The sequence below is a fragment of the Littorina saxatilis genome, linkage group LG16, assembly GCF_037325665.1.
Source record: "Littorina saxatilis isolate snail1 linkage group LG16, US_GU_Lsax_2.0, whole genome shotgun sequence".
NCBI lineage: Eukaryota > Metazoa > Mollusca > Gastropoda > Littorinimorpha > Littorinidae > Littorina > Littorina saxatilis.
The window spans coordinates 7,365,287-7,392,094 of NC_090260.1; the positions used below are offsets into that span (position 1 = coordinate 7,365,287).

At 44.3% G+C, this 26,808-nt stretch overlaps 1 protein-coding gene across 1 annotated transcript in view; it reads left to right on the forward strand.

The window, feature by feature from the left end:
• Positions 1–170: 170 nt before the first annotated feature.
• The window catches only part of LOC138950295 (uncharacterized), a 27,800-nt gene continuing 1,162 nt past the window's right edge, over positions 171–26,808 (forward strand). The window contains exons 1-7 of the mRNA XM_070322042.1: positions 171–279; positions 7,089–7,251; positions 8,208–8,278; positions 13,005–13,658; positions 22,310–22,494; positions 23,770–24,285; positions 25,651–26,018. Of these exons, the coding sequence (XP_070178143.1) occupies positions 214–279; positions 7,089–7,251; positions 8,208–8,278; positions 13,005–13,658; positions 22,310–22,494; positions 23,770–24,285; positions 25,651–26,018 (2,023 nt within the window). The 5' untranslated portion in view covers positions 171–213. The remainder of the gene's footprint in view (positions 280–7,088; positions 7,252–8,207; positions 8,279–13,004; positions 13,659–22,309; positions 22,495–23,769; positions 24,286–25,650; positions 26,019–26,808) is intronic.

Below are 26,808 nucleotides of genomic sequence, written 5' to 3' on the forward strand. Positions count from 1 at the left end.
GTGTGTGTGTGTGTGTGTGTGTGTGTGTGTGTGTGTGTGTGTGTGTGTGTGTGATTGTGCGTGCGTGCGTGTGTGTGTCTGTCTGTGTGTGTGCGTGCGTGTGTGCGCGGGCGTGTGTGTGTGTGTGTGTGTGTGTGTGTGCGTGCGTGCGTGTGTGTTTGACAGATTGACAGGAAGTACTGTGTGCTGTACGCGCACGGCGCAGTGCTGGTGATGTATGAAGATGACTCCAAGACCACCATCAAGCGCAGCCTGTCTCTTCAGCACGCTCGGGTCGCGGTGAGTGAGGTGGTGGGCACACAATAGAGAGAGAGGGACAGAGAGAGAGGGAGAGAGAGGGAGAGAGAGAGAGGGCAGGGGCGGACGAGGGGGGTGCACAGGGTGCACGTGCACCCCCCCTCCAGCAAAAAAAAAAAAAAAAATTGGAAAGCTGATTCTATGACCATTTCGTTTACTTTCGATTCAAAGTGCACCCCCCCTTACAAAGCAACTGATCCGCCCCTGGAGAGACAGAGAGAGAGGAAGAGAGAGAGATAGGAAGAGAGAGAGGGAGATAGAGAGAGAGGGAGAGAGAGAGGGACAGAGAGGGAGGGAGAGAGAGAGAGAGGGGGGGGGGGGAGAGAGAGAGAGGGGGACATAGAGAGAGGGAGAGAGAGAGGGACAGAGAGAGAGGGGAAGAGAGAGAGAGAGAGAGAGAGGGAGGAAGAAAGAGCGAGAGAGGGAGGGAGAGGGACAGACAGACAGACAGACAGACAGGCATAGATATATATAAAGACCACGTTGTTTAGTCGATCTCGAAATTCGGAAATGTTGTCGACAGAGCACTAACGTCAGACCATTTAACATACACATTTCCACTTAGGGACTGCTCGTGCGTAAGCTGAAGTTACTGTACACCAAAAAAAGAAGTAATTCAGTTATCGGGTCTGGAGTTATTGATCATGTCGGTGGTTGGCGTTGGTTTTTTTTTTCGGGGAGGGAGGGGGGGGGGGGTTGGGGGAGGGTTGGCAGTGTCTGATAATTATGATTCCAGCGGTCGAGTAGAAACCAAAGAAACGTTCTTGACATATCTTTTTAAACTGAACTTTTTAAGCCGTGGCTTTTAGGTTTCACTCTATTTATTTCTCTGCTTGTTTCTCTGTTTGGTTGTTTCTCTGTTTGTCTACGGATTAGACTTGTGTCTATGGTACTCTGGGGTCAATTGAGCTAGACTTGTGTCTCTGGTACTCTGGGGTCAATTGAGCTAGACTTGTGTCTCTGGTACTCTGGGGTCAATTGAGCTAGACTTGTGTCTCTGGTACTCTGGGGTCAATTGAGCTAGACTTGTGTCTCTGGTACTCTGGGGTCCATTGAGCTAGACTTGTGTCTCTGGTACTCTGGGGTCAATTGAGCTAGACTTGTGTCTCTGGTACTCTGGGGTCAATTGAGCTAGACTTGTGTCTCTGGTACTCTGGGGTCAATTGAGCTAGACTTGTGTCTCTGGTACTCCGGGGTCAATTGAGGTCAAGTTTGGTGAGTAGCTTGCCACACGGTGGTTCCCAACGTTAGTCAGTCTTGAGATATTAGCTTTACTCGCGTGTACACGCCCAGCCAGGGGAAAAAAACAAATGCGCGTCTCAGCGTAACACTTGACGTCGAAGAAAGAAATGTACTGGGACCTTTATTACGAAGCATGGGTGCAGGGCAAAGCAAAGGGTAGAAGCTGGAAACTACCAATTGTTAGAGATTACATGCTCCTGTCACTGCGTTTTGGTTAGCGAGTGGATTTTCGGCAGCATCAGTCTCTCTCTCTCTCTCTCTCTCTCTCTCTCTCTCTCTCTCTGTCTGTCTGTCTCTCTGTCTCTCTCTCTCTCTCTCTCCCTCTCTCTCTCTCTCTCTCTCTCTCTCTCTCTCTCTCCCTCTCTCTCTCTCTCTCTCTCTCTCTCATTATCATTATTATTATTGCTGGGTTTTTTTTTTGTTTGTTTTTTACAGTTAGTATTGTTATTATCGTTATGACATCATCATCATTACCATTATTTCTATTTTCATATTTCTATTGCTGTTATTGTATTTAATAGTATCAAATACTATAACTTTTTCTTTGCCTTTAAATGCCATTTATTATCATATGTACGATTATTTTTGCCGTCAACCTTTTTTGCTCTTATAATGTTTTCATGTCTGTTTTGTATTCATGTTAGTTAGCAAGGACAGATTGTAAGACTAGGCAACGCCTAAAATCTCCATCCTTCTGTAATAAAGTTTAATCAATCAATCAATCAATCTCTCTTAAAGTCAAGTCTTTCTTATTGTGGCGCACTGTTGTGGAACTCCATTCCTAATATAATTAAAATGCAAGTCAGTGAAACATCCTTCAAAGAACTCTACATGATGTTTCTCTTAATTAAGTAAATCTTTGATAATATTTCATTGTTACTTGATATTCATAATGTATATTGAAATGTCTTTTTAATTGTTTGACATGTTAATTATGTTAATTGCATTGCAGTTAACTTAACTTCTATTTCTTATTGGTATTAATCGAGTTACCCTCAATGGGCGAGGGCCGGATGAAAATAAGCATCTATACATTGCTTATTCTGTTACCCTCAAAAAATAAAATTCAATCAATCAATCTATCTCTCTCTCTGTCCAGTCTCTTCATTTGTGTTGGCAACGTCTTGGCATCGGTTACAAAGACAGTCAGTCACGGCAAGTCCAGAGTCTCTCTGTCTCTGTCTCTCTCTCTCTCTCTCTCTCTCTCTCTCTCTCTCTCTCTCTCTCTCTCTCTCTCTCTCTCTCTCTTTCTCAGTATGGTTTGAAAACATAAGTTTTGCGTGACTTAAGGTCTCGGATGAGAATCCGGCCCGGTGTAGCTGCCTATTTTGACCGGGAGGTCATTCTGGGCTGGTCAGTTTTGACCACCCCCTAGTCAATTTGGACACCCCCTCAAACTTCAAGAATGAGTACATTAAGACATTTAGAAACAATTATTATGCATATATGTACACAACTACGTATATCTAAGGTTTGAGGGGGGGGGGGGGGGTCAAAATCAGGTAGCCCAGAATAACCCCCCGGTCAAAACTGACTAGGCCAGTCAGTTTTGACCCCCCCTTCAAACTTCAGGAATAAGTACTTTAAGACTTTTTAAACCGATATGAATGTACATGTGGACAATATTTGTTGGAAAAATGATATTACACACACACACAAAAACCTTTAAAATTTCCAAAAAAAGAAAAAGTTTTGACGCTTCCCTTCAAACTTTAAGAATAAGTACACTAGGACCTCTTAAAACAAAATATACGCATATATGTATGCATCTATGCATCACCCCGATCAAAATCAGCACACTCTCTATCATGTCGGCCCCCTCCACATCATGTCGGCCATCTCTCCATCATATCGGCCCCCTCTCTATCATGTCGGCTCCCTCTCCATCATGTCGGCTCCCTCTCCATCATGTCGGCTCCCTCTCCATTATGTCGGCCCCCTCTCCATCAAATCGGCCCCCTCTCTATCATGTCGGCTCCCTCTCCATCATGTCGGCCCCCTATCGGCCCCCTCTCCATCAGATCGGCCCCCTCTCCATCATGTCGGCTCCCTCTCCATCATGTCGGATCCCTCTCCATTATGTCGGCCCACTCTCCATCAGACCGGCCCCCTCTCTATCATGTCGGCTCCTTCTCTATCATGTCGGCCATCTCTCCATCATATCGGCCCCCTCTCTATGATGTTGGCTCCCTCTCCATCATGTCGGCCCCCTCTCCATCAGATCGGCCCCCTCTGTATCATGTCGGCTCCCTCTCCATCGTGTCTGCTCCCTCTCCATTATGTCGACCCACTCTCCATCATGTTGGCCCCCTCTCCATCAGATCGGCCCCCTCTCTATCATGTCGGCTCCATCTCTGTCATGTCGGCTCCCTCTCCATTATGTCGGCCCACTCTCCATCAAGTTGGCCCCCTCCAGATCATGTTGGCCCCCTGTCTATCACATCTGCCTTCTCTCTATTATGTTGGCCCTCTCTCCATCATGTCAGCCCCCTCTCTATAATATTGGCCCCCTCCACATCATGTCGGCCCCCTCTCTATAATATTGGCCTCCTCCACATTATGTCGGCCCCCTCTCTATCATGTCGGCCCCCTCTCCTTTATGTCGGCCCCCTCTCCATCATGTCGGCCCCCTCTCCTTTATGTCGGCCTCCTCTCTATCATATCAGCCCCCTCCACATTATGTTGGCCCCCTCTCGATCATGTCGGCCCCCTCCACATCATGTCGGCCCACTCTCCATTATATCGGCCTTCTCTCTATTATGTTGGCCCTCTCTCCATCATGTCAGCCCCCTCTCTATAATATTGGCCCCCTCCACATCATGTCGGCCCCCTCTCTATAATATTGGCCCCCTCCACATCATGTCGGCCCCCTCTCCTTTATGTTGGCCCCCTCTCTATCATGTCCGCCCCCTCTCGATCATGTCGGCCCCCTCTCTATCATGTCGGCCCCCTCCACATCATGTCGGCCCCCTCTCTATCATGTCGGCCCCCTCTCCATCATGTCGGCCCCCTCTCCATCATGTCGGCCCCCTCTCCATCATGTCGGCCCCCTCTCCATCATGTCGGCCCCCTCTCCATCATGTCGGCCCCCTCTCCATCAGATCGGCCCCCTCTCCATCATATCGGCCCCCTCTCCATCATGTCGGCCCCCTCTCCATCATGTCGGCCCCCTCTCCATCATGTCGGCCCCCTCTCCATCATATCGGCCCCCTCTCCATCATGTCGGCCCCCTCTCTATCATATCGGCCCCCTCTCCATCATATCGGCCCCCTCTCCATCATGTCGGCCCCCTCTCCATCATGTCGCCCCCTCTCCATCATGTCGGCCCCCTCTCTATCATATCGGCCCCCTCTCCATCATATCGGCCCCCTCTCCATCATGTCGGGCCCCTCTCTATAATATTGGCCCCCTCTCCATCATGTCAGCCCCGTCTCCTTTATGTCCTCCACATCTATTATGTTGGCTCCCTCTCCATCATGTCAGTTCCATCATATCGGCCACCTCCCTATCATGTCGGCCCCGTCTCCATCATGTCGGCCCGATCTCTATGATGTCGGCCACCTCCAAATCAGGTCGGCCCCCTCTCTATCATGTCGGCCACCTCCAAATCAGGTCGGCCCCCTCCACATCATGTCGGCCCACTCTCTATCATGTCGGCCACCTCCAAATCAGGTCGGCCCCCTCCACATCATGTCGGCCCACTCTCTATCATGTCGGTTTGCTCTCTATCATGTCGGCCCGCTCTCCATCATATCGGCCTCTTCTCTGTCATGTCGGCCAGCTCTCCATCATATGAGCCCCCTCTTTATCATATCGGCCCCCTCCCCATCATGTCGGCCCCCTCTCTATCATTAGAAAATTTTAAGGTCTTTTTTAAATTCTTTTTTTTTAAATCATTTTTCCAACAAATATTGTGCACACATACATATATTTTGTTTTAAAAGGTCCTAAAATACTTATTCTTGAAGTTTTAAGGGGAGGTCAAAACTGACTGGCCTAGCCTATTTTGACTTGAATCATCTTCCAAAGTGGTTTTAAACGAAAGTTATGGCGATTTGAAAATAATGAATATAACTGAAAGAACATAGATCAAAGTGTGTCATAGTGTCAAAACCCCAAAACACACCTATCAACAATTTTTGGTTAATTTCCATGGGGTTCCTTACCTCATCATGTTTGCAACAAATAGTGTGCACATATTCATATATTTCGTTTTAAAAGGTCCTAAAGTACTTTCTTTCTTTATTTGGTGTTTAACGTCGTTTTCAACCGTTCAAGGTTATATCGCGACGGGGAAAAGGGGGGGGGGGGGGGGGGATGGCATAGAGCCACTTGTTAATTGCTTCTTGTTCACAAAAGCACTAATCAAAAAATTGCTCCAGGGGCTTGCAACGTAGTACAATATATTTGTTTTGTTTGTTTGTTTGCTTAACGCCCAGCCGACCACGAAGGGCCATATCAGGGCGGTGCTGCTTTGACATATAACGTGCGCCACACACAAGACAGAAGTCGCAGCACAGGCTTCATGTCTCACCCAGTCACATTATTCTGACACCGGACCAACCAGTCCTAGCACTAACCCCATAATGCCAGACGCCAGGCGGAGCAGCCACTGGATTGCCAATTTTAAAGTCTTAGGTATGACCCGGTCGGGGTTCGAACCCACGACCTCCCGATCACGGGGCGGACGCCTTACCACTAGGCCACCGTGCCGGTTTAGTACAATATATGACCTTACTGGGAGAATGCAAGTTTCCAGTACAAAGAACTTAACATTTCTTACATACTGCTTGACTAAAATCTTTACAAACATTGACTATATTCTATACAAGAAACACTTAACAAGGGTAAAAGGAGAAACAGAATCCGTTAGTCGCCTCTTACAACATGCTGGGGAGCATCGGGTAAATTCTTCCCCCTAACCCGCGGGGGGTTCCAAAAGTAACTTATTCTTGAAGTTTGAATGGGAGGTCAAAACTGACTGGCCTAGTCAGTTTTGACCGGAGGGGGGGGGGTCATTCTGGGCTAGCTGATTTTGACCGGGAGGTTATTCCGGGCTAGCCAAAAATGACCCCCCCCCCCTTCCCCCCCCCCCCCCCCCCCGCCCCCCAAACTTGAGGAGATGCATAGATGCATACATATAAGCGTATATTTCGTTTAAAAGGCCCAAAAGTACTTTTTCTTGAAGTTTGAAAGGGGAGGTCAAAACTGACTAGGGGGGGGGGGGGGGGTCAAAATAGGCTAGTTCAAAATGACCTCCCAGTCAAAACTGACTATGTGTCAAAATGGCCTGTTACACCGGGTTGGACACGGGTTAACTGTTTGTGCAGACCCAGAGACGGTATCCATGTCCCACCCCCGTGTCACCACCCGGGCCGGCTTTCTTGAACCCGTAAAGGTCAATGCTGGTTCTGATTTTGTAAATGTTCTGTCAGTTTAGTGTAATGATCTATTTTGACTTATTGCGCTACGGGACATTCCAGTTACTTTCATGCACAATTGTTATACTGTGTCCATGCACTGCATGCTGAATGTGTTTATTTCTTCAGAGCGTCCATCACGGCGACACCAGTTTCACCATCCATATGCAGAGGCGAGACTTCGTGTTCACAGCTTACGACAGAGCAGACGCAATGGACTGGGTGTACACTCTCAATGCCGCCATCTTGCTTCCCCAAAGACCTTCAGCGGGTTTACATTTTCTCACTCATGGTAAGCTTTTATTTTAGCAGTTGCAAGCTCAAAATACCTTAGATATTACACCAATTTTCGTATCTCAACCAAAGCAAGAATATTGATGTCATTTCGTATGAATGCCCTGAATGTTACCATAGACATGAAACGTTTTTCCGATTGAAGATTCCTTTTTCACGGGTCACGTGACAAATATTCCATCGCGCACTGCTTTTGATTGTTTGAGCCTGAGAAGAGACCAAATCAGCTACAGTTTTGAGTATGGGTTCGAATAGATAAGAACTCACACGATGCTATATCATGTGTGTCTTAGCGTTTAATTGTTCAAATCTAAATGCTTTGTTGGGTGGTCTTTTGAGTCTCTATATTCTCCAATGCATAGTGTTGGTTTACGCTGTGTCTTGCGTTATAGCCCAATAAAGCACATTTGCTAGATCATAACTTTGATTTCCTTAATCTAAATGTTCTTATCTGCTTAGACGAATGTGTGCCAGAAAGAATTGAATAAGATATGAAGATGAACGGAATCGGGGCTCCTGACACAGCAGGGTTGGCGTAGAAAACCGCTCATAAAATTAAATTATTGTAATTAATTAGCAAAGCTACGAAGCATGTTTGAGCAAAAGCTAAGGAACAGAACAACGAATGTCTTTTGAATGGCCGAAGGTCCAGTTCGCTTAAAAAATGGTTCCTTTGGTGTGCCAACTCTTTTTTATATTCAATATTCAAAATGACCCGTTTGATAGTGGGCTTTTAACTTGATCAGCAATTGGCCTGGATGTCTTGTTATTGGGAAGTAACCTGCATGATCCAGAAAAGTGTATCAATCAACTAGAATAACAAAACTCTCCCGTCTCTTTCTCTCTGTGTGTGTGTGTGTGTGTGTGTGTGTGTGTGTGTGTGTGTGTGTGTGTGTGTGTGTGTGTGTGTGTGTGTGTGTGTGTGTGTGTGTGTGTGTGTGTGTGTGTGTGTAGTCCTTAGCCTTTTCAGACGAAGTACATTACGTGACAACAGTACCTCACGTGGCAACCTGAGTGACGCACAGGTAAGTTGATTTTATCCCACTAATCCAACGCTTTATTCAAGATAATCGTAATAACTTGATGGAGTGTTCTTGTTGTCTTCTTCTTGGACATGATTATTCATTTCATACTTTGTTATAAATACAATGACGTGTCTTCTCAACGATGAAGTATAGTGTGTATGTCCGGTAAAAACACCAAGGACCTCACTATCAACGATGAAGTATAATGTGTATGTCCGGTAAAAACACCAAAAGACCTCACTATCAACGATGAAGTATAATGTGTATGTCCGGTAAAAACACCAAAAGACCTCACTATCAACGATGAAGTATAATGTGTATGTCCGGTAAAAACACCAAAAGACCTCACTATCAACGATGAAGTATAATGTGTATGTCCGGTAAAAACACCAAAAGACCTCACTATCAACGATGAAGTATAATGTGTATGTCCGGTAAAAACACCAAAAGACCTCACTATCAACGATGAAGTATAATGTGTATGTCCGGTAAAAACACCAAAAGACCTCACTATCAACGATGAAGTATAATGTGTATGTCCGGTAAAAACACCAAGGACCTCACTATCAACGATGAAGTATAATGTGTATGTCCGGTAAAAACACCAAGGACCTCACTATCAACGATGAAGTATAATGTGTATGTCCGGTAAAAACACCAAGGACCTCCATTATCAAGGAATTATCAGAACTGCAGCAGGCTTGAGTTAAACCCCACACTTGTATTATTTGGACAAGACGGCATAACAAACACTGATCAAGGTTTAGATTGTATTTTATTGCAGGCCAAATTGTTTGTTTTACAAATGTAGAATAAATAAAATAAAGCCAACATTGAACATTTTCTAAAGGAGCTGGCCTGCACATACAAGATTGATTTACATATCCACTGTAAAAAAAAAAAAATTCAAAGTTGGCTTTACTTTATTTATTCTACATTTGTGTAAAAAAAAATTGGCTTGCAATAAAATACAATCAAAACTTTCATCAGTGTTTGTTATACCATCTTATCCAAATAATACAAGTGTGGGGTTTAGCTCAAGCCTGTTGCAGTTCAAACATTTTTTTTCATATACTGTTTAAGGTTGTTCCTTTTTTTTGGTGGTTACATTTTCTCAAGTTTTGACTAAATGTTACATAGATGGGGAATCGAAACGAAGGTTGTGGTGTATGTGTGTCTGTGTGTGTGTGTGTGTGTGTGTGTGTGTGTGTGTGTGTGTGTGTGTGTGTGTGTGTGTGTGTGTGTATGTGTGTGTGTGTGTGTGTGTGTGTGTGTGTGTGTGTGTGTGTGTGTGTGTGTGTGTGTGTATGTGTGTGTGTGTGTGTGTGTGGTGTATGTGTGTGTGTATGTGTAGAGCGTTTCAGAGAAAACTACTGGACCGATCTTCATACAACTTTACATGAGAGTTCCTAAGTATGATATCGTTTTTATTCTTTTGGGATAAATGTCATATCCGAGATGACGTCATATCTGGCTTTTAGTGAATGTTGAGGCCGCACTGTCACGCCTGGGTTTCTCATTTGTCGATCAAATGGATAGAAATTTTGGTCAATCAATCTTCGACAATGGCCGGACTTCGGTATTGCATTTCAGCTTGTAGGCTTAACAATAAATTAATGAGTTTGGTCATTACAAATCTAAAAATTGTAATTAATTGTTTGTTTTTTATCAATCGATCCAAAAATAATGTCATCGTATTCTTCATCATTTTTTTATTCTAAAAACATATGAATATGTCATATTGGAATTAAAAACCAGCTCTGAAAATTAAATATATGAAAATTATTATAAAAATTAAATTTCCAGAATCCATTTAAAACATGTTCATGTTATTCCTTGTCGGTTCCTGATTCCAAAAACATATACATATGATATATTTGAATTATAAACAAGTTCAGAAAGTTAAAAAGAACAAATATACAGAAAAGCGTACTATCCTGCTCAGCGCAACCACTACCGCGCTATTCTGGCTAGTCAATTTCACTGCCTTTGGCACGAGCGGTGGACTGATGACTGACGGTCTTGGTGAGAGAAATAAAATGCAGTGCGTTCAGTTTCATTCTGTTAGTACGACAGCTTGACTAAATGCAGTGCGTTCAGTTTCATTCTGTTAGTACGACAGCTTGACTAAATGCAGTGCGTTCAGTTTCATTCTGTTAGTACGACAGCTTGACTAAATGTATTTTCGCCTTACACGACTTGTTTGTTTGTTTAGTTTGTTAATCGTTTGTTTGTTTTCATTACTTCTTTGATTGATATGTTAACATTTTAACAAGTCGCGTAAGGCGAAATTACTACATTTAGTCAAGCTGTGGAACTCACAGAATAAAACTGAACGAACTGTATTTTTTCACAATGACCGCAGTCCGCCTCTCGTGAAATTGACGAGCCTGTTTAGCGCGGTAGTGGTTGCGCTGTGCTGCATAGCACGCTTTTCTGTACCTCTCTTCGTTTGAACTTTCTGAGCGTGTTTTTAATCAAAACATATCATATTTATATGTTTTTGTAATGAGAAAATGATGAAAATTGAGATGAACGTAATTTTGGATCGTTTTATAAAAAAAAAAATTTTTGATTACATCTTTCAGATTTTTAATGACCAAAGTCATTAATCAATTTTTAAGCCTCCAAGCTGAAATGCAATACCAAAGTCCGGCCTTTGTCGAAGATTGCTTGGCCAATCATTTTGATTGAAAAATGAAGGTGTGACAGTGTCGCCTCAACTTTTTACAAAAAGTCGGATATGACGTCATCAAAGACATTTATTCAAAAAATGAAACAAAACTTCCGGGGATATCATACCCAGAAACTCTCATATAAAATTTCATAAAGATCGGTCCAGTAGAGTAGTTTACTCTGAATCGCTCTACACGCACACACACACACACACACATACACCACAACCCTCGTCTCGATTCCCGCTCTATGTTAAAACATTTTGTCAAAACTTGACTAAATGTACGCATTATCATTAGATTAGACCCTCCCATGGGCGAGAGCTGGATGTAAAAACAAGTCGCGTAAGGCGAAATTACTACATTTAGTCAAGCTGTCGAACTCCCGGGATGAAACTCAACGCACTGTATTTTTTCACCAAGACAGTACAGCTTCGTCAATCCCCGCGTGAAGGAAATCGCTCACCTTCCACGTGCAAAACGCAGTGATATTGACACGCCAGATTAGCGCGGTAGCGTATTGTGCTAAGCAGGAAAGCGCGCTTTTCAGTATTCTTGTTAACTTTCTGAGCTTGTTTTGAATACAACCTATCATATCTATATGTTTTTGGAATCAGGAAATGATAAAGAATAAGATGAAATCATTTTTGGATCGATTTCTGAAATTTTAATCGTAAGATTAATTAATCTATTTTCGTTAATTGTGATCACATTTTAAGAGTAAACATGACATATGTAAAAAAATTTAGATTCAAAATGTGATGAAGAATACGATGCAATCAATTTTAAATCTGTTTGCGAAAAATCGATTTTAATGACAACTTTAATGAGCAAACTCATTAATTAATTTTTAAGCCTTCAAGCTGAAATGCAATACCAAATCCGGGCTTCGTCGAAGATTACTTGACCAAAATTTCAACCAATTTGGTTGAAAAATGAGAGCGTGACAGTGCCGCCTCAACTTTCACGAAAAGCCGGATATGACGTCATCAAAGACATTTATCTAAAAAATGAAGAAAAAAAACTCGTCTGGAGATACCATACTCAGGATCTCTCATGTCAAGTTTCATGTACACCACACCCTCGTCTCGATTCCCCCCTCTTCGTTAAAACATTTAGTCAAAACTTGACTACCTGTAAAAACCAACTGTCTGCATAACGTCTTGTCTTGTGTCTTGTCTTGTCTTGTGTCTTGTCTTGTCTTGTCTTGTGTCTTGTCTTGTCTTGTCTTCCCAGTGCAAAGGATGAGTGCACATGTACCCATGACATACTGTTGAGCGAGATTGTGCTTGTTCGTTCTTTATGGGAGCTAGCTTCACTCAATTCAGAGTACAGATACCATTTCATTTTTAACAACACTGTGTACGAGTAGCGACTGTACCTTCACTCAATTCAGAGTACAGATACCATTTCATTTTTAACAACACTGTGTACGAGTAGCGACTGTACCTTCACTCAATTCAGAGTACAGATACCATTTCATTTTTAACAACACTGTGTACGAGTAGCGACTGTACCTTCACTCAATTCAGAGTACAGATACCATTTCATTTTTAACAACACTGTGTACGAGTAGCGACTGTACCTTCACTCAATTCAGAGTACATATACCATTTCATTTTTAACAACACTGTGTACGAGTAGCGACTGTACCTTCACTCAATTCAGAGTACATATACCATTTCATTTTTAAAAACACTGTGTACGAGTAGCGACTGTACCTTCACTCAATTCAGAGTACATATACCATTTCATTTTTAAAAACACTGTGTACGAGTAGCGACTGTACCTTCACTCAATTCAGAGTACATATACCATTTCATTTTTAAAAACACTGTGTACGAGTAGCGACTGTACCTTCACTCAATTCAGAGTACATATACCATTTCATTTTTAAAAACACTGTGTACGAGTAGCGACTGTATGAACCACAGACAAGAGGTTACAAGTCCTGGCTTAGCTTATGTATGTTTGTCTTCTGAATAACTCATGCATGTTCTAAACAGTAGAAGCGCTGGTGAGATGGTGTATCATCAGGTCTTTGATTCCAGAGGGAGTTTCTGAACGCCTGGTTCCCTAACCTGCACAGGGACGTCTATATGATCCCCCCGCACCATGTAGACACGGTGCACGTCACAAAACAACACACCCAGGGAGGTGACTTGATCGACGTGCTGAAAACTCAACAACAAATCGACAGTGATATCACCGAGCGTACAGAGGTCAGTGACGTCGTACACATAGACAGAGCGCTGAAGAAAGTCCACGACTGCATGAATAAGATCAAGGACAAAGCGGCCAGGCAGAAACAAGTTTTGATAATAATGACTCAAGGCAAATGTGGCCTATACGGCGCTGGTTCTCAAAGCCTCTACACTGGGGCAGCCAAAAATATGAACAGTGACGAGGCAGAACCGTTATATTTGCAAGAGGACTTAGTTCTGGAGGAAGACTTTGTTGATCTGTTGGTCATCGATCGTAACCGGGGAGTAATGATGGGGGCAATCATACGTCAGACAGAAGAGGACCCTCATGCAGTTCAAGAAGAATTGAGGAAGGCCGCAGAATACTTAAAGAAAGCTGGAGATGTTGTGAGACGTTGTGTTCTGGGTGACTTGGACACACCACCGGCAGTCCACCAGGCCATTCTCATGCCTGACACGTCCAGACACTGTCTTCTGGAGGCGCTGCAAAACATGAATAATGTAAGTATGCAAGAATGTAACACTCACACACGCACAGTTTGCTGTTGTGCTTAACAAAATATTCTCAACAACCCGAAACATATACATTTAAAGCATCTTTGAATTAGGTAACTTGCACACTAATTTCTATTATGTTATTTTGAAGTATAGGCATTAAGGGTCTTTTACAGTGAATCGTGAAGGCCTCTTCACAGGTCCATATTAGGCGCCCATGCTCCAAATATGGACCATTGTGAATGTTTCTGTATTTAATTGTTGCTGAATGTCTATCAAAGCGAATTCACCCATTGGGCATAATGGTTAACCTAAGAAGAAACAAATCGCGTAAGGCGAAATTACTACATTTAGTCAAGCTGTCGAACTCACGGAATGAAACTGAATGCACTGTAGTTTTTCACCAAGACAGTACAGCTTCGTCAATCCCCGCGAGAAGGAAATCGTTCACCTTCCACGTGCAAGACGCAGTGAAATTAACACGCCAGAATAGCGCGGTAGCGTATTGTGCTTAGCAGGAAAGCACGCTTTTCTGTATTCGTGTTAACTTTCTGAGCTTGTTTTGAATACAACCTATCATATCTATATGTTTTTGGAATCAGAAAATGATAAAGAATAGGATTAAATCATGTTTGGATCGATTTCTTAAATTTTTATCGTAAGACTAATTAATCTATTTTCGTTAATTGTGATCACATTTTAAGAGTAAACATGACATATGTATATATGTTTAGATTCAGAATGTGATGAAGAATACGATGCAATCAATTTTAAATCTGTTTGCGAAAAATCGATTTTAATGACAACTTTAATGAGCAAACTCATTGATTAATTTTTAAGCCTCCAAGCTGAAATGCAATACCAAAGTCCGGGCTTTGTCGAAGATTACTTGACCAAAATTTCAACCAATTTGGTTGAAAAATGAGAGCGTGACAGTGCCGCCTCAACCTTTACGAAAAGCCGGATATGACGTCATTAAAGCTATTTATCAACAAAAAAAAAGAAACAAAAGTCTGGAGATACCATACTTAGGATCTCTCATGTCAAGTTTCATGAAGATCGGTCCAGTAGTTTTCTCTGAATCGCTCTACACACACACACACGAAGATTGCTTGGCCAAAATTTCAATAAATTTTATTGAAAAATTAGGGTGTGACAGTGCCGCCTCAACTTTCACGAAAAGCCGGATATGACGTCATCAAAGACATTTATCAAAAAAATGAAAGACACAGCTGGGGATATCATACCCAGGAACTCTCATGTAAAATTTCATAAAGATCGGTCCAGTAGTTTACTCTAAATCGCTCTACACACACACACGCACAGACACAGACACTGTGACAAATGGATTGTACATAGGTTAGTATTGGATGGTGTAAACAAATGTTGTACAGATTGGCTTGCCATACTTGAAGTAGCACGACTTCACGGCATGGTCTAGTTCTGTAAGGCGTATTTCCATTGGCTGCTTTGGCCAATAGGAGGAAACGAGGTTAGCTTCGTGGCGTGTGGAAGGTTAGAGCGTTCTTGACAGTCAGACGAGACAGACGTGTTGATGTCTCCGCGTTGGGCGAGAATGCTGCTCAGCCGCGAACACTGAAGTCGAACACCGAAAGACTTGTGTGCGGACGAACCATGAGTGGTTTTAGGCTGTAAAGATACAGGTATTTATTGAATTGTATTTTGCTCAGTAATATTGACGGGTGAAATGACGGGAAGAGTCATGTTGTAAATTGGGCTGGAAAAGCGTGGGCCGCTGTGTCAGCCATCTTGAAAAGGAAGGTCGTATGTGCTTTTGATAATGAAGTTACTTGTAAATGAGCTGGTGTAAATAATATATCCGCATAAGTTAGTGGACGGATAGTTGAACAGTATTGAGGAAGAATAGCAGTATTATTTCGTAGAAAAGTTTAGATAAGAATTGAGACTTATGGTAGCCTAAACTTTTTACGCAGCACCCCGGGTCAGAGTGATGGGTGGGACCACTGGACAGCGGGAGAGAGAGAGAGATGGGCATCCCCTCCTTGGCGCTACGAAGTGATGTTTGAGAGCGCAGGGTTGTAACGACGCTGGAGTACTGGGAACTGGGTGGAGCCGCACCCCATAGCCACCACGTGCGGTATCGCGTGGGTGGTATGTATCCCGGGTATGTACCCGTTAAGTTGTGGAGTTACAGTACGTGTGAACTGCCATCGAAGAAACATGATCATAAGTTTGTGGAGTTACTGTACGAGTGAGCTGCCACCGAAGAAACTTAATCATAACATTGTGGAGTCACTGAATGTGTGAACTGCCACCGAAGAACCATAATCAGCGAGAAGATTGTGTGAGACGTAGACGACGTCAATTTAAGTATTACGCGACAAGTGATGTGCGTAACATGACACTGTAGTAAACAGGAACTGTAAACATTAGCAGAATTGTGTGGATCAGGAACATTCATCTAACGTGAGACAGTTGGTCTCCGACGTGTGTTAAGATATTATTCTTCTTATATATGAATGAACGTGATCTGTAGAATGCAAGAGAAATAACATGTTTGTATTATTGTTGTGATGATTCATTACAGGTACGAGGGCAAAGGGCATTGAGAGTGTTTAGTCTTTGTGCTTTGTCTGAGTGTTGTGTGTGAAGAACAGTTAGATAGTAAACAGAGCAGAGCACGCATATTTTCTATACACACAGACACTTACCTGAAATTTCATCCGTAACAGACACACACACAGACACAGACACACAAACACACACAGAGACACACACACACACACACACACACACACACACACAACCATAAAGAGAGAGATAGAGAGGGGGAGAGAGAGAGGTGGATGGAGGGAGGGAGGGAGAGAGAGACAATGACAATGACAAATCTTTATTTCGAGGGAAACAAGAATAAGCATAGATATGTTTTGTTGCATCTGGCCCTCGCCCTAAAGAAGGACTAAACTATTTTACTTCAACTATCATCAGGAGGGGGGGGGGGGGTGGTGTGGGGAAAAATGGTTACATAAAAACATCATTAATGGTAGAACATATAAGTTTATGTACATGAAGCGCATTATAGGCTATAGAAGCATTGTAGATCATAAGGTCGTGTTCAAAACTGGGTGTAAAGCAATAAATATAAACGCAAAGTAAGCATACTTTGCATCAATACATTAACTTAGCAAAACAATGTATCACAGAGCCAAATCTTCGTGATTTTGTCGCAAATAAACAACTTAATGAACAACTGTATCCAAAGAGAACCTACCAATCAAGGTATTGTGTATACAGCTCATTGAATGGAAAGACTATGTGGTTCTTAAAGAACTTCCTGGCTTGATATGAGAGAGAGCATATTTTGAACTGCACAAAACAAGTGTAGTCGGGTCGTGGCGCAGTACAGTCGTGATGTAGTTTTGTGTATGGCCCCCGTCACACAGCTCTACGTTTTTACGACGACCATGCCGATCACTCCGATCTGATAAAGTTATCAAATCGGGGCTCGCCGTCAAAATCCAGCACATCAATCAATCAATGAGTCTTATATCGCGCATATTCCGTGGGTACAGTTCTAGGCGCTCTGCAGTGATGCCGTGTGAGATGAAATTTTATACGGCCAGTAGATTGCAGCCATTTCGGCGCATATTTACCTTTCACGGCCTATTATTCCAAGTCACACGGGTATAGGTAGACAATTATTAACTGTGCCTAAGCAATTTTGCCAGGAAAGACCCTTTTGTCAATCGTGGGATCTTTAACGTGCACACCCAATGTAGTGTACACGGGGGGAGGTTCGGACACCGAAGAGAGTCTGCACACAAAGTTGACTCTGTGAAATAAATTTCGGCCGAACCTGGGATCGAACTCACGCTGACAGCGGCCAACTGAATACAAATCCAGCGCGCTACCAACTGAGCTATATCCCCGCCCCACATGGCAAATACTAAAAACTACATCACGACTGTACACGACTACGTTTGTTTTGTGCAGTTCAACATAAGCGAGGGGAGAGCGTGCAAGCTTCCCGACCTAGCACATCCCATTCCGAACAAACCAATCTCATGGAGATCCTGCCACGTTTGGCCTACGATTGGCCACGCTCTCGGACACTTTTCCGTCGTAGCAGAAGCAGCGGTATTAGTGCCATGTGCTGGATTTTGACGGCGATATGCCCCGATTTTAACTTTTTCAGATCGGCGTGATCGGCATGGTAGTAGTAAGGACGTAACGCTGTGTGACGGGAGCCTTACAACCAAATCACACACAGACACCACTTCTACTACGTTGTAAAATTGTCCGAGAGAGTGGCCAATCGTGGGCCAAACGTGGGAGGATCTCCATGAGCGTGGTTTGATCGGGGTGAGGTCGGGAAGCTGCACGTTCTCCCCTCGCTTGTACAAAAGCCGGGTCGTGGCCCACAGGAAGCGTGGCAAAGTATCATTAGGAACGTAGCTTGCACAAAAGCCGGGTCGTGGCCCACAGGAAGCGTGGCAAAGTATCATTAGGAACGTAGCTTGCACAAAAGCCGGGTCGTGGCCCACAGGAAGCGTGGCAAAGTATCATTAGGAACGTAGCTTGTACAAAAGCCGGGTCGTGGCCTACAGGACGCGTGGCAAAGTATCATTAGGAACGTAGCTTGCACAAAAGCCGGGTCGTGGCCCACAGGAAGCGTGGCAAAGTATCATTAGGAACGTAGCTTGTACAAAAGCCGGGTCGTGGCCTACAGGACGCGTGGCAAAGTATCATTAGGAACGTAGCTTGCACAAAAGCCGGGTCGTGGCCCACAGGAAGCGTGGCAAAGTAGAATTAGGAACGTAGCTTGCACAAAAACCGGGTCGTGGCCCACAGGAAGCGTGGCAAAGTATCATTAGGAACGTAGCTTGCACAAAAGCCGGGTCGTGGCCCACAGGAAGCGTGGCAAAGTATCATTAGGAACGTAGCTTGCACAAAAGCCGGGTCGTGGCACACAGGAAGCGTGGCAAAGTATCATTAGGAACGTAGCTTGCACAAAAGCCGGGTCGTGGCCCACAGGAAGCGTGGCAAAGTATCATTAGGAACGTAGCTTGCACAAAAGCCGGGTCGTGGCCCACAGGAAGCGTGGCAAAGTATCATTAGGAACGTAGCTTGCACAAAAGCCGGGTCGTGGCCCACAGGAAGCGTGGCAAAGTATCATTAGGAACGTAGCTTGCACAAAAGCCGGGTCGTGGCCCACAGGAAGCGTGGCAAAGTATCATTAGGAACGTAGCTTGCACAAAAGCCGGGTCGTGGCCCACAGGAAGCGTGGCAAAGTATCATTAGGAACGTAGCTTGCACAAAAGCCGGGTCGTGGCCCACAGGAAGCGTGGCAAAGTATCATTAGGAACGTAGCTTGCACAAAAGCCGGGTCGTGGCCCACAGGAAGCGTGGCAAAGTATCATTAGGAACGTAGCTTGCACAAAAGCCGGGTCGTGGCCCACAGGAAGCGTGGCAAAGTATCATTAGGAACGTAGCTTGCACAAAAGCCGGGTCGTGGCCCACAGGAAGCGTGGCAAAGTATCATTAGGAACGTAGCTTGCACAAAAGCCGGGTCGTGGCACACAGGAAGCGTGGCAAAGTATCATTAGGAACGTAGCTTGCACAAAAGCCGGGTCGTGGCCCACAGGAAGCGTGGCAAACTATCATTAGGAACGTAGCTTGCACAAAAGCCGGGTCGTGGCCCACAGGAAGCGTGGCAAAGTATCATTAGGAACGTAGCTTGCACAAAAGCCGGGTCGTGGCCCACAGGAAGCGTGGCAAAATATCATTAGGAACGTAGCTTGCACAAAAGCCGGGTCGTGGCCCACAGGAAGCGTGGCAAAGTATCATTAGGAACGTAGCTTGCACAAAAGCCGGGTCGTGGCCCACAGGAAGCGTGGCAAAGTATCATTAGGAACGTAGCTTGCACAAAAGCCGGGTCGTGGCCCACAGGAAGCGTGGCAAAGTATCATTAGGAACGTAGCTTGCACAAAAGCCGGGTCGTGGCCCACAGGAAGCGTGGCAAAGTATCATTAGGAACGTAGCTTGCACAAAAGCCGGGTCGTGGCCCACAGGAAGCGTGGCAAAGTATCATTAGGAACGTAGCTTGCACAAAAGCCGGGTCGTGGCCCACAGGAAGCGTGGCAAAATATCATTAGGAACGTAGCGGGACCGCCATTATCGTAGGGGAAGGGCCCCTAATATGGACCACTTTTTACATTTAGTCAAGTTTTGACTAAATATTTTAACATAGACAGGGAATCGAGACGAGGGTTGTGGTGTCTGTGCGTGTGTGTGTGTCTGTCTGTCTGTGCGTGTGTGTGTGTACAGCGATTCAGAGTAAACTACTGTACCGATCTTTATGAAATTTTACATGAGAGTTCCTGGGTATGATATCCCCAGACTTTTATTGTTTTTTCTGATAAATGTATTTTATGACGTCATATCCGGCTTTTTGTAAAAGTTGAGGCGGCACTGTCACACCCTCATTTTTCAATCAAATTGATCGGCATTTTGGCCAAGCAATCTTCGACAAAGGCCGGACTTCGGTATTGCATTTCAGCTTGTAGGCTTAAAAATTAATTGATGACGTTGGTCATTAAAAATCGGAAACTTGTAATTAAAATTAATTTTTTATAAAATGATCCAAAATTACGTTCATCTTATTATTCATCATTTTCTGATTCCAAAAACATATTAATATGTTATATTCGGATTAAAAACAAGCTCTGAAAATTAAAAATATAAAAATTACAATTAATATTAAATTTCCGAAATCGGTTTAAAAACAATTTCATTTTATTCCTTGTCGGTTCCTGATTCCAAAAACATATAGATATGATATGTTTGGATTAAAAACACGCTCAGAAAGTTAAAACGAAGAGAGGTACAGCAAAGCGTGCTATGCAGCGCAGTGCAACCGCTACCGCGCTGAACAGGCTCGTCAGTTTCACTCCGTTTTGCACAAGCGGCGGACTACGGTCATTGTGAAAAAATGCAGTGCGTTCAGTTTCATTCTGTGAGTTCCACAGCTTGACTAAATGTAGTAATTTCCCCTTACGCGACTTGTTGTTTTATGCTAATAACTAGCATGTTTTCTTGCGAAGAAGTTTTATTTTGTGTTCAGTAGTCCTTCTCTCTTAGGTTAACCGTTAGGCCTAGTTAGAGTGAGTTAGCTTTGATAGATATTCAGCAAAAATTAAATGCAGAAAAAATCACAAATGGTCCATATTAGGAGCCTGGGCGCCCAATATGGACCAGTGAAGCGGCCTTCATGAATCACTGTAAAAAGCCCCCTATACTTCAAAATAACATGACGCAACTTAGTGTTCAAGTCAGACTAATTCAACTATGCTTTAGATTTATCTTTTTCTGGTTGAAGAGAGCATTATTTGAAGCACACCAGGAAACTGAAGAATCTTATCTAAAACAGAGTGTAAATAAGTGAAATTATCAACTTCCCCCCAAAAAAAGACTATTTGTTATATTTTTTTGAAATCTCGAGGGCTAGTTATAGGTTATTTTCAGCAAGCTTCTTAATGAATTAATTGAAATTGCCTTTAGTTTTTATTTTCTTCGATTTGTTGAAGATGGTCCATATTAGTGGACTCACACATACTTTGAGGTTTTGCTACTATTTTCTGTTTGCAGTAGAAACTCGGGGTACACAATGTTAAAATGTAACAAATACTGTCTTAGCTGTCATATATAGCCATTTTAGTGTTATGAAAGCTTTGGCTGTGGACAGAAGCAAGTCCGTTTTAGGCGGCAAATTTAGAGTGAACGCTGCCAAAAGTGAAAAAAAGCGAAAAAGCCTAACGGTTTTGAAGTTTGTGTTTCTGCAACTGGTTTTACATGTGCAACTTATCTAGAGAGGGTGAATAAAGCGAATGAAATTGTTTTGAGCGCTCTAGCGCCGTTAGTTTGTCAGAACAGGAGGTGGTCCATTTTAGGAGCCGGTCCATATTAGGAGCCTTTCCCCTACAGGCAGCGTGGTAGCATTGTGGTGAGATCTCTGTGGTCGTGATAAAACCACCATCAGGTACCTTCATCTTCGAAGGTGGGGTATAATCGCCGTCAAAATCCAGCACATGGCAAATTAAACAAAACTGCATCAAGACTGTACTGCGCCACGACCCGGCTACGCTTCTTTTGTGCAATTCAAAATAAGCGTAGGGAGAGCGTGCAGCTTCGCGACCTAGCAGATCCCACCCCGACTAAACCACGCTAATGGAGATCCTCCATCGTTTGTCCCACGATTGGCCACGCTCTGGATTTTGACGGCGATATGCCCCGATTTGATCACTTTTTTCAGATATGCGTGATCGGCATGGTCGTGGTACTGAGGACGTACGTAGCGCTGTGTGACGGGGCCCTAACCTTGCTGACAAGAACATCACTTTCAGAACACTGAGGTAGCTTCGTTGGCGTCAATTTGCGGTATTTTGAAAACGACGTCATTTGAGTTTTACGTGACGCGAGTCGCTCAAAACGGGCAGACAGCTTTCTATTACATGCGGAAACACTGTGGCGCTTTCAGAAAAAAATCGTCTTTTAGGCCCAGAAGTCAGATAATTCCATCCGTAAGTATAGTTTTACTATCATAGTATGCAGCGCTTGATAAAAAAATCTTCGTGTAATCTTCCGCGTTGTTTGCAGTCCGTGTGTGTTGACCTCAGTTGCAGAAGTTGGAGCAGAGTCTGGGCGTGAAGGCAGGGCAAAGGGTCGACAAGTGGTGTCTCTGTCATGATGATATGACAGACGACACCAGACGAGACACCTGGTGGAACACCTGCTGGAAGGGGGGAAAGGCAGGGGACCCCGCAATGAAGGGAGGTTCCACGTATGAAAAGCTTGTGGCAAGGTACTGTTGATTTTGTTAATTACGTCGTTCGAGTAAGCACACACAGTGCAGATGTTCTGCGCGAACTTAGAATCCGGTTTCATTCTAGAATGGACCGGGTCCAGGTTGGAATTCTAACCCTGCGCAAGTACAGGGGTGCCATTCTAGAATGAAACCCTTGTTGCTGGTCCATTCTAGAATCGGCCGTGCGCAAGGTTGGAATTTGGGTCCAAGTTGGAATAGTCATTTCAGTTAGACTATCACACAGCCAAAGCCACAAATGTGGATTTTCTGTTTGTTTTTGTTTTTTGTGTGTTTGGTTGGGTTTTTTTTCGGGTTTTTTACACTTTACTCAAAGACATCGTGAATTGGGATTGTGATGTTCTGAAAGTGATTACGATTTTGAGAGACACTCAGCACTGATCGCTACGAACGGAAATTTCCGGACTGACAGTGTTTTGCCGATCTCGCTTGTAACTTTTAATCTTATTCATATACATGAAGTTGGTCTTCTGAATTGTGAAGATATAATGTCAACTTTTTTTTAAACCTGTGACAACAGCTCTATAACTCACTCTGTCCTTCTGTTGGTCTGTCTGTCGGTTAGTCGGTCTGACCGTCTGTCTGTCTGTCTGTCAAAAAAATTGTCAAAAAACCGGACATTTCCGAGAGGGAGACAGCGCTGACATTGCAAGCGGCCGCAACCGGCTCTCATCACAAAAACAACTGCCCTGCAAACATTACCGCCCTGGTAGTCCCCCTTGCTATGGTCTGCCTTTGTTTATTGCGTACTCAGGAGTGTCAACTTTCTTGACATGACATGACATCGCAAGATCGCCAAAGGATTTTTTTCAGGGGTAGACAAATCAGCCCCATTTTATCAAAGGGAAGGTGCAGGTGGAGATAATTCAAGGGAAGACAACTCTGTCTTACCTACAAACATTACGGCCCCCTTTATTCAAGGGTTTCATTCTAGAATGGCACCCCTGTACTTGCGCAGGGTTAGAATTCCAACCTGGACCCGGTCCATTCTAGAATGAAACCGGATTCTAAGTTCGCGCAGAACACATACACTATTAGTATATTACTGAGTCTGTCTGTCTGTCTCTCTCTCGTTTGTATATTTATGTATGTGACTTTCTGTGTGCTAGCATGTCTTGTTTTATGCCTCTGTATGTGCTTGTATTTTCCACTCTTGTTTTGTGTGTGTTTTGTGTGTGTGTGTGGGGGGGGGGGGGGGGCGTTGATGTGGGTGTGTTCACAAGCTTACATAAATTATGATATAAATCAATGCAGGTTCTCCGTACCATTGGCAACGGTACAGGTGTACCTTAGCCGCAAGCCGCGACTACAGCTGTGGACCCAGGGCCATTTTGTTCAGGCTGTCGGGGAAGAACATGGCAGACCCATGTCTTGCCTTGCTCTTTTCCCGGAACAGTTTGAAGTCCTGGAGCACACGCCAAACAACGACGACGACGACGACATTAGGATCTTCAGGGGCGCGCCCGGGGTAGGGAAATCGATCATTATAATTCTAAGGGGTTCCTACTGGATGAGGAAGTATCGCCGCACCGTCTTTGTTCTTCAGACGAGTGACGATGGTACAGCTGCCGCCTACCTGGTTAGACATCAGTTGAGCAAAACAGTCGGACAGGGCGCCGGCAGCGTGCAGCTCGTCAACATGGCGGGGGTACGGAACAGGGGTCGATGGACAGAGGGAGGCGAGGAGAAAGTGCAGGCCTGGGTGGAGGAGCTGTGTCAACACGCACAGACTGAGGGGCGCGTGCACATCCTGGCCGATGAGGCCAACGGGTAAGAATGACGCCGTACACTGAATCTAACACTGCCTCCTGTCACTCTTGCGTTGGTCGGTGTGGTCGTGTTCGGTAGAAGATAATCTGATCCTTCCGAAAACGTGTTTTTTCACCTTCCTTATATGCTTGTTTGTTTGTTTGTTTATTTGTTGCTTAACGTCCAGCCGACTACGCAGAGCCATATCAGGACGAGGAAGGGGGGGATGAAGGGGGCCACTTGTCAAGCGATTCCTGTTTACAAATGCACTAACCCATTACTTGTGTCCCAGCAGGCTTTAGTAAAACTAAATTAATACCTACTGGAAGATTACCAGTTTCCAGTATGTTAAAATAGGCTTAACCTATCTACTGCTGGACTTACATCAGAACACAAACAGATTAAACTATACATGAATCGCGAGACAAGCGGCAAGAGAAGAGATTTTTGGAAAAAATACAGGTGAATGAGCAAGAAGGCAGAAAAAAGAAAAGAATTCATGAAGAAAAAGAGAGCATGACAGGAAAGAGGAACCAAAAATCTACCTAACAGCAAACTAGAAAGCTCCTGCGGTTCCAAAAACAGGAGGGGCCTTTAATTTCATAACCGCAGTGCCCCACTGCGGGATCCGTATATGCTAACTGTCAATAAATGATATAGAGTTTGTGCATAAATAATGGTTCTTAATTATTCCCGTGTAATCAATACGTTACGACAGTTTATTGGATATAGAATGTGCAGTCAACGACTGTCACTGTGTCGGGTACTGATCAGTGATGTCAACAATCTTTCCCATCAGGCGCCACCCTTTGTTTGTCTGCCATGCTGAACAGATCGCTAAATATTTTGCCTGGAGTCTGATGACAGGTAATTCACATTTACCTTACTCTGTTTTCGTCGTATGAGTTTTTACGTCACTCCGTTTACGTCTTATGCACTATTACGTCATATCATATCTGTGTCTCTGCACTTTTGGTTTTATTTTGTTTCATGGAGAACACACGCCAGAGAATGGAGAGATACAGGCAGCACGATTTACCGTGTGACTTCCTTCTGCAGGGTTACTTCATCAAATCAGTATTCGTAATTTACAGGTGAACACACTGACACCTGTCTGTTCTGTTACAGTGTCGTCATGGCAGAGATCTACAGGTCGTTGAAACAACGGGGTATTGTATACACACTGACACACACCTGTCTGTTCTGTTACAGTGACGTACGTCATCACAGAGATCTACAGGTCGTTGAAACAACGGGGTATTGTATACACACTGACACACACCTGTCTGTTCTGTTACAGTGACGTACGTCATCACAGAGATCTACAGGGCGTTAAAACAACGGGGTATTGTATACACACTGACACACCTGTCTGTTCTGTTACAGTGACGTCATCACAGTGATCTACAAGGCGTTGAAACAACGGCACATAACGGTCAGCCTGTGGGCGGCCGGCGTGTTGCTTGAACTACCTGCCGACATGGAGCGTTATGTGCACCACCTGACGCAGCCCCTGAGGTCGCCACCCAGTGTGGTGAGAGAGGTGGAGCAGGCTCGTGATATGAAGGGAGGAAAGGTCCCGGCATACACCGCGCCGCCTGTCGCCCCGCCCTCTGACGGGCCCCCCGTGATGAGAGTTGATCATCTCTACAGCTTGTGGCGGGGTGACACACAGGGACATGAGGGTCGCGATCCATGGCACTGTAAGAGATGCGGGCAGCTGGTGGCCGACTTACTCACCACGCTGCGTGTCGGTCAGTACACCTCTGTCTGTCTGTCTGTCTGTCTGTCTGTCTGTCCGTCTGTCTGTCTGTCTGTCTGTCTGTCTGTTTGCCTGTCTGTCTGTCTGTCTCGTCTGTCTGTCTGTCTGTCTGTCTGTATCGTCTGTCTGTCTGTCTGTTTGCCTGTCTGTCTGTCTGTCTGTTTGCCTGTCTGTCTGTCTGTCTGTCTGTTTGCCTGTCTGTCTGTCTGTCTGTTTGCCTGTCTGTCTGTCTGTTTGCCTGTCTGTCTGTCTGTCTGTTTGCCTGTCTGTCTGTCTGTCTGTTTGCCTGTCTGTCTGTCTGTCTGTCTGTCTGTCTGTTTGCCTGTCTGTCTGTCTGTCTGTCTGTCTGTCTGTCTGTCTTCATATTTGTCTACGTATCTGTCTCTCAGAAAACAAGAAGTGTGATTCAGGTGATTGTGCAACATTTTGATGACGTCATTTTATTGATACAATGAGCGAAATGAATGAAGATAATTACGTCATATTTCTGTGACCTCATTAAGAAATAACGTCACCAGTCTGCCAGAGTGAGGTGTTTGACACTGAATAAAACATTTTTTGTGTGTGTACAATTTGCAGGTGGTTGTCGCGCTGCTGGTGTAGATGTCGTCCCTGTTCACGGGTCGCTGACACCGGTGATGGCGTGGGAGTCAGACATGGGTCGTCGTTGATGTTTGTTTTGTGGTTGTTGTTGCTGCTGCTGGTGGTGTCGTCGTCGTTGTTGCTGCTGCTGCTGGTGGTGAAGTTGTCGTTGATGTTGTTGCCAGAGATGTCATCGTTGT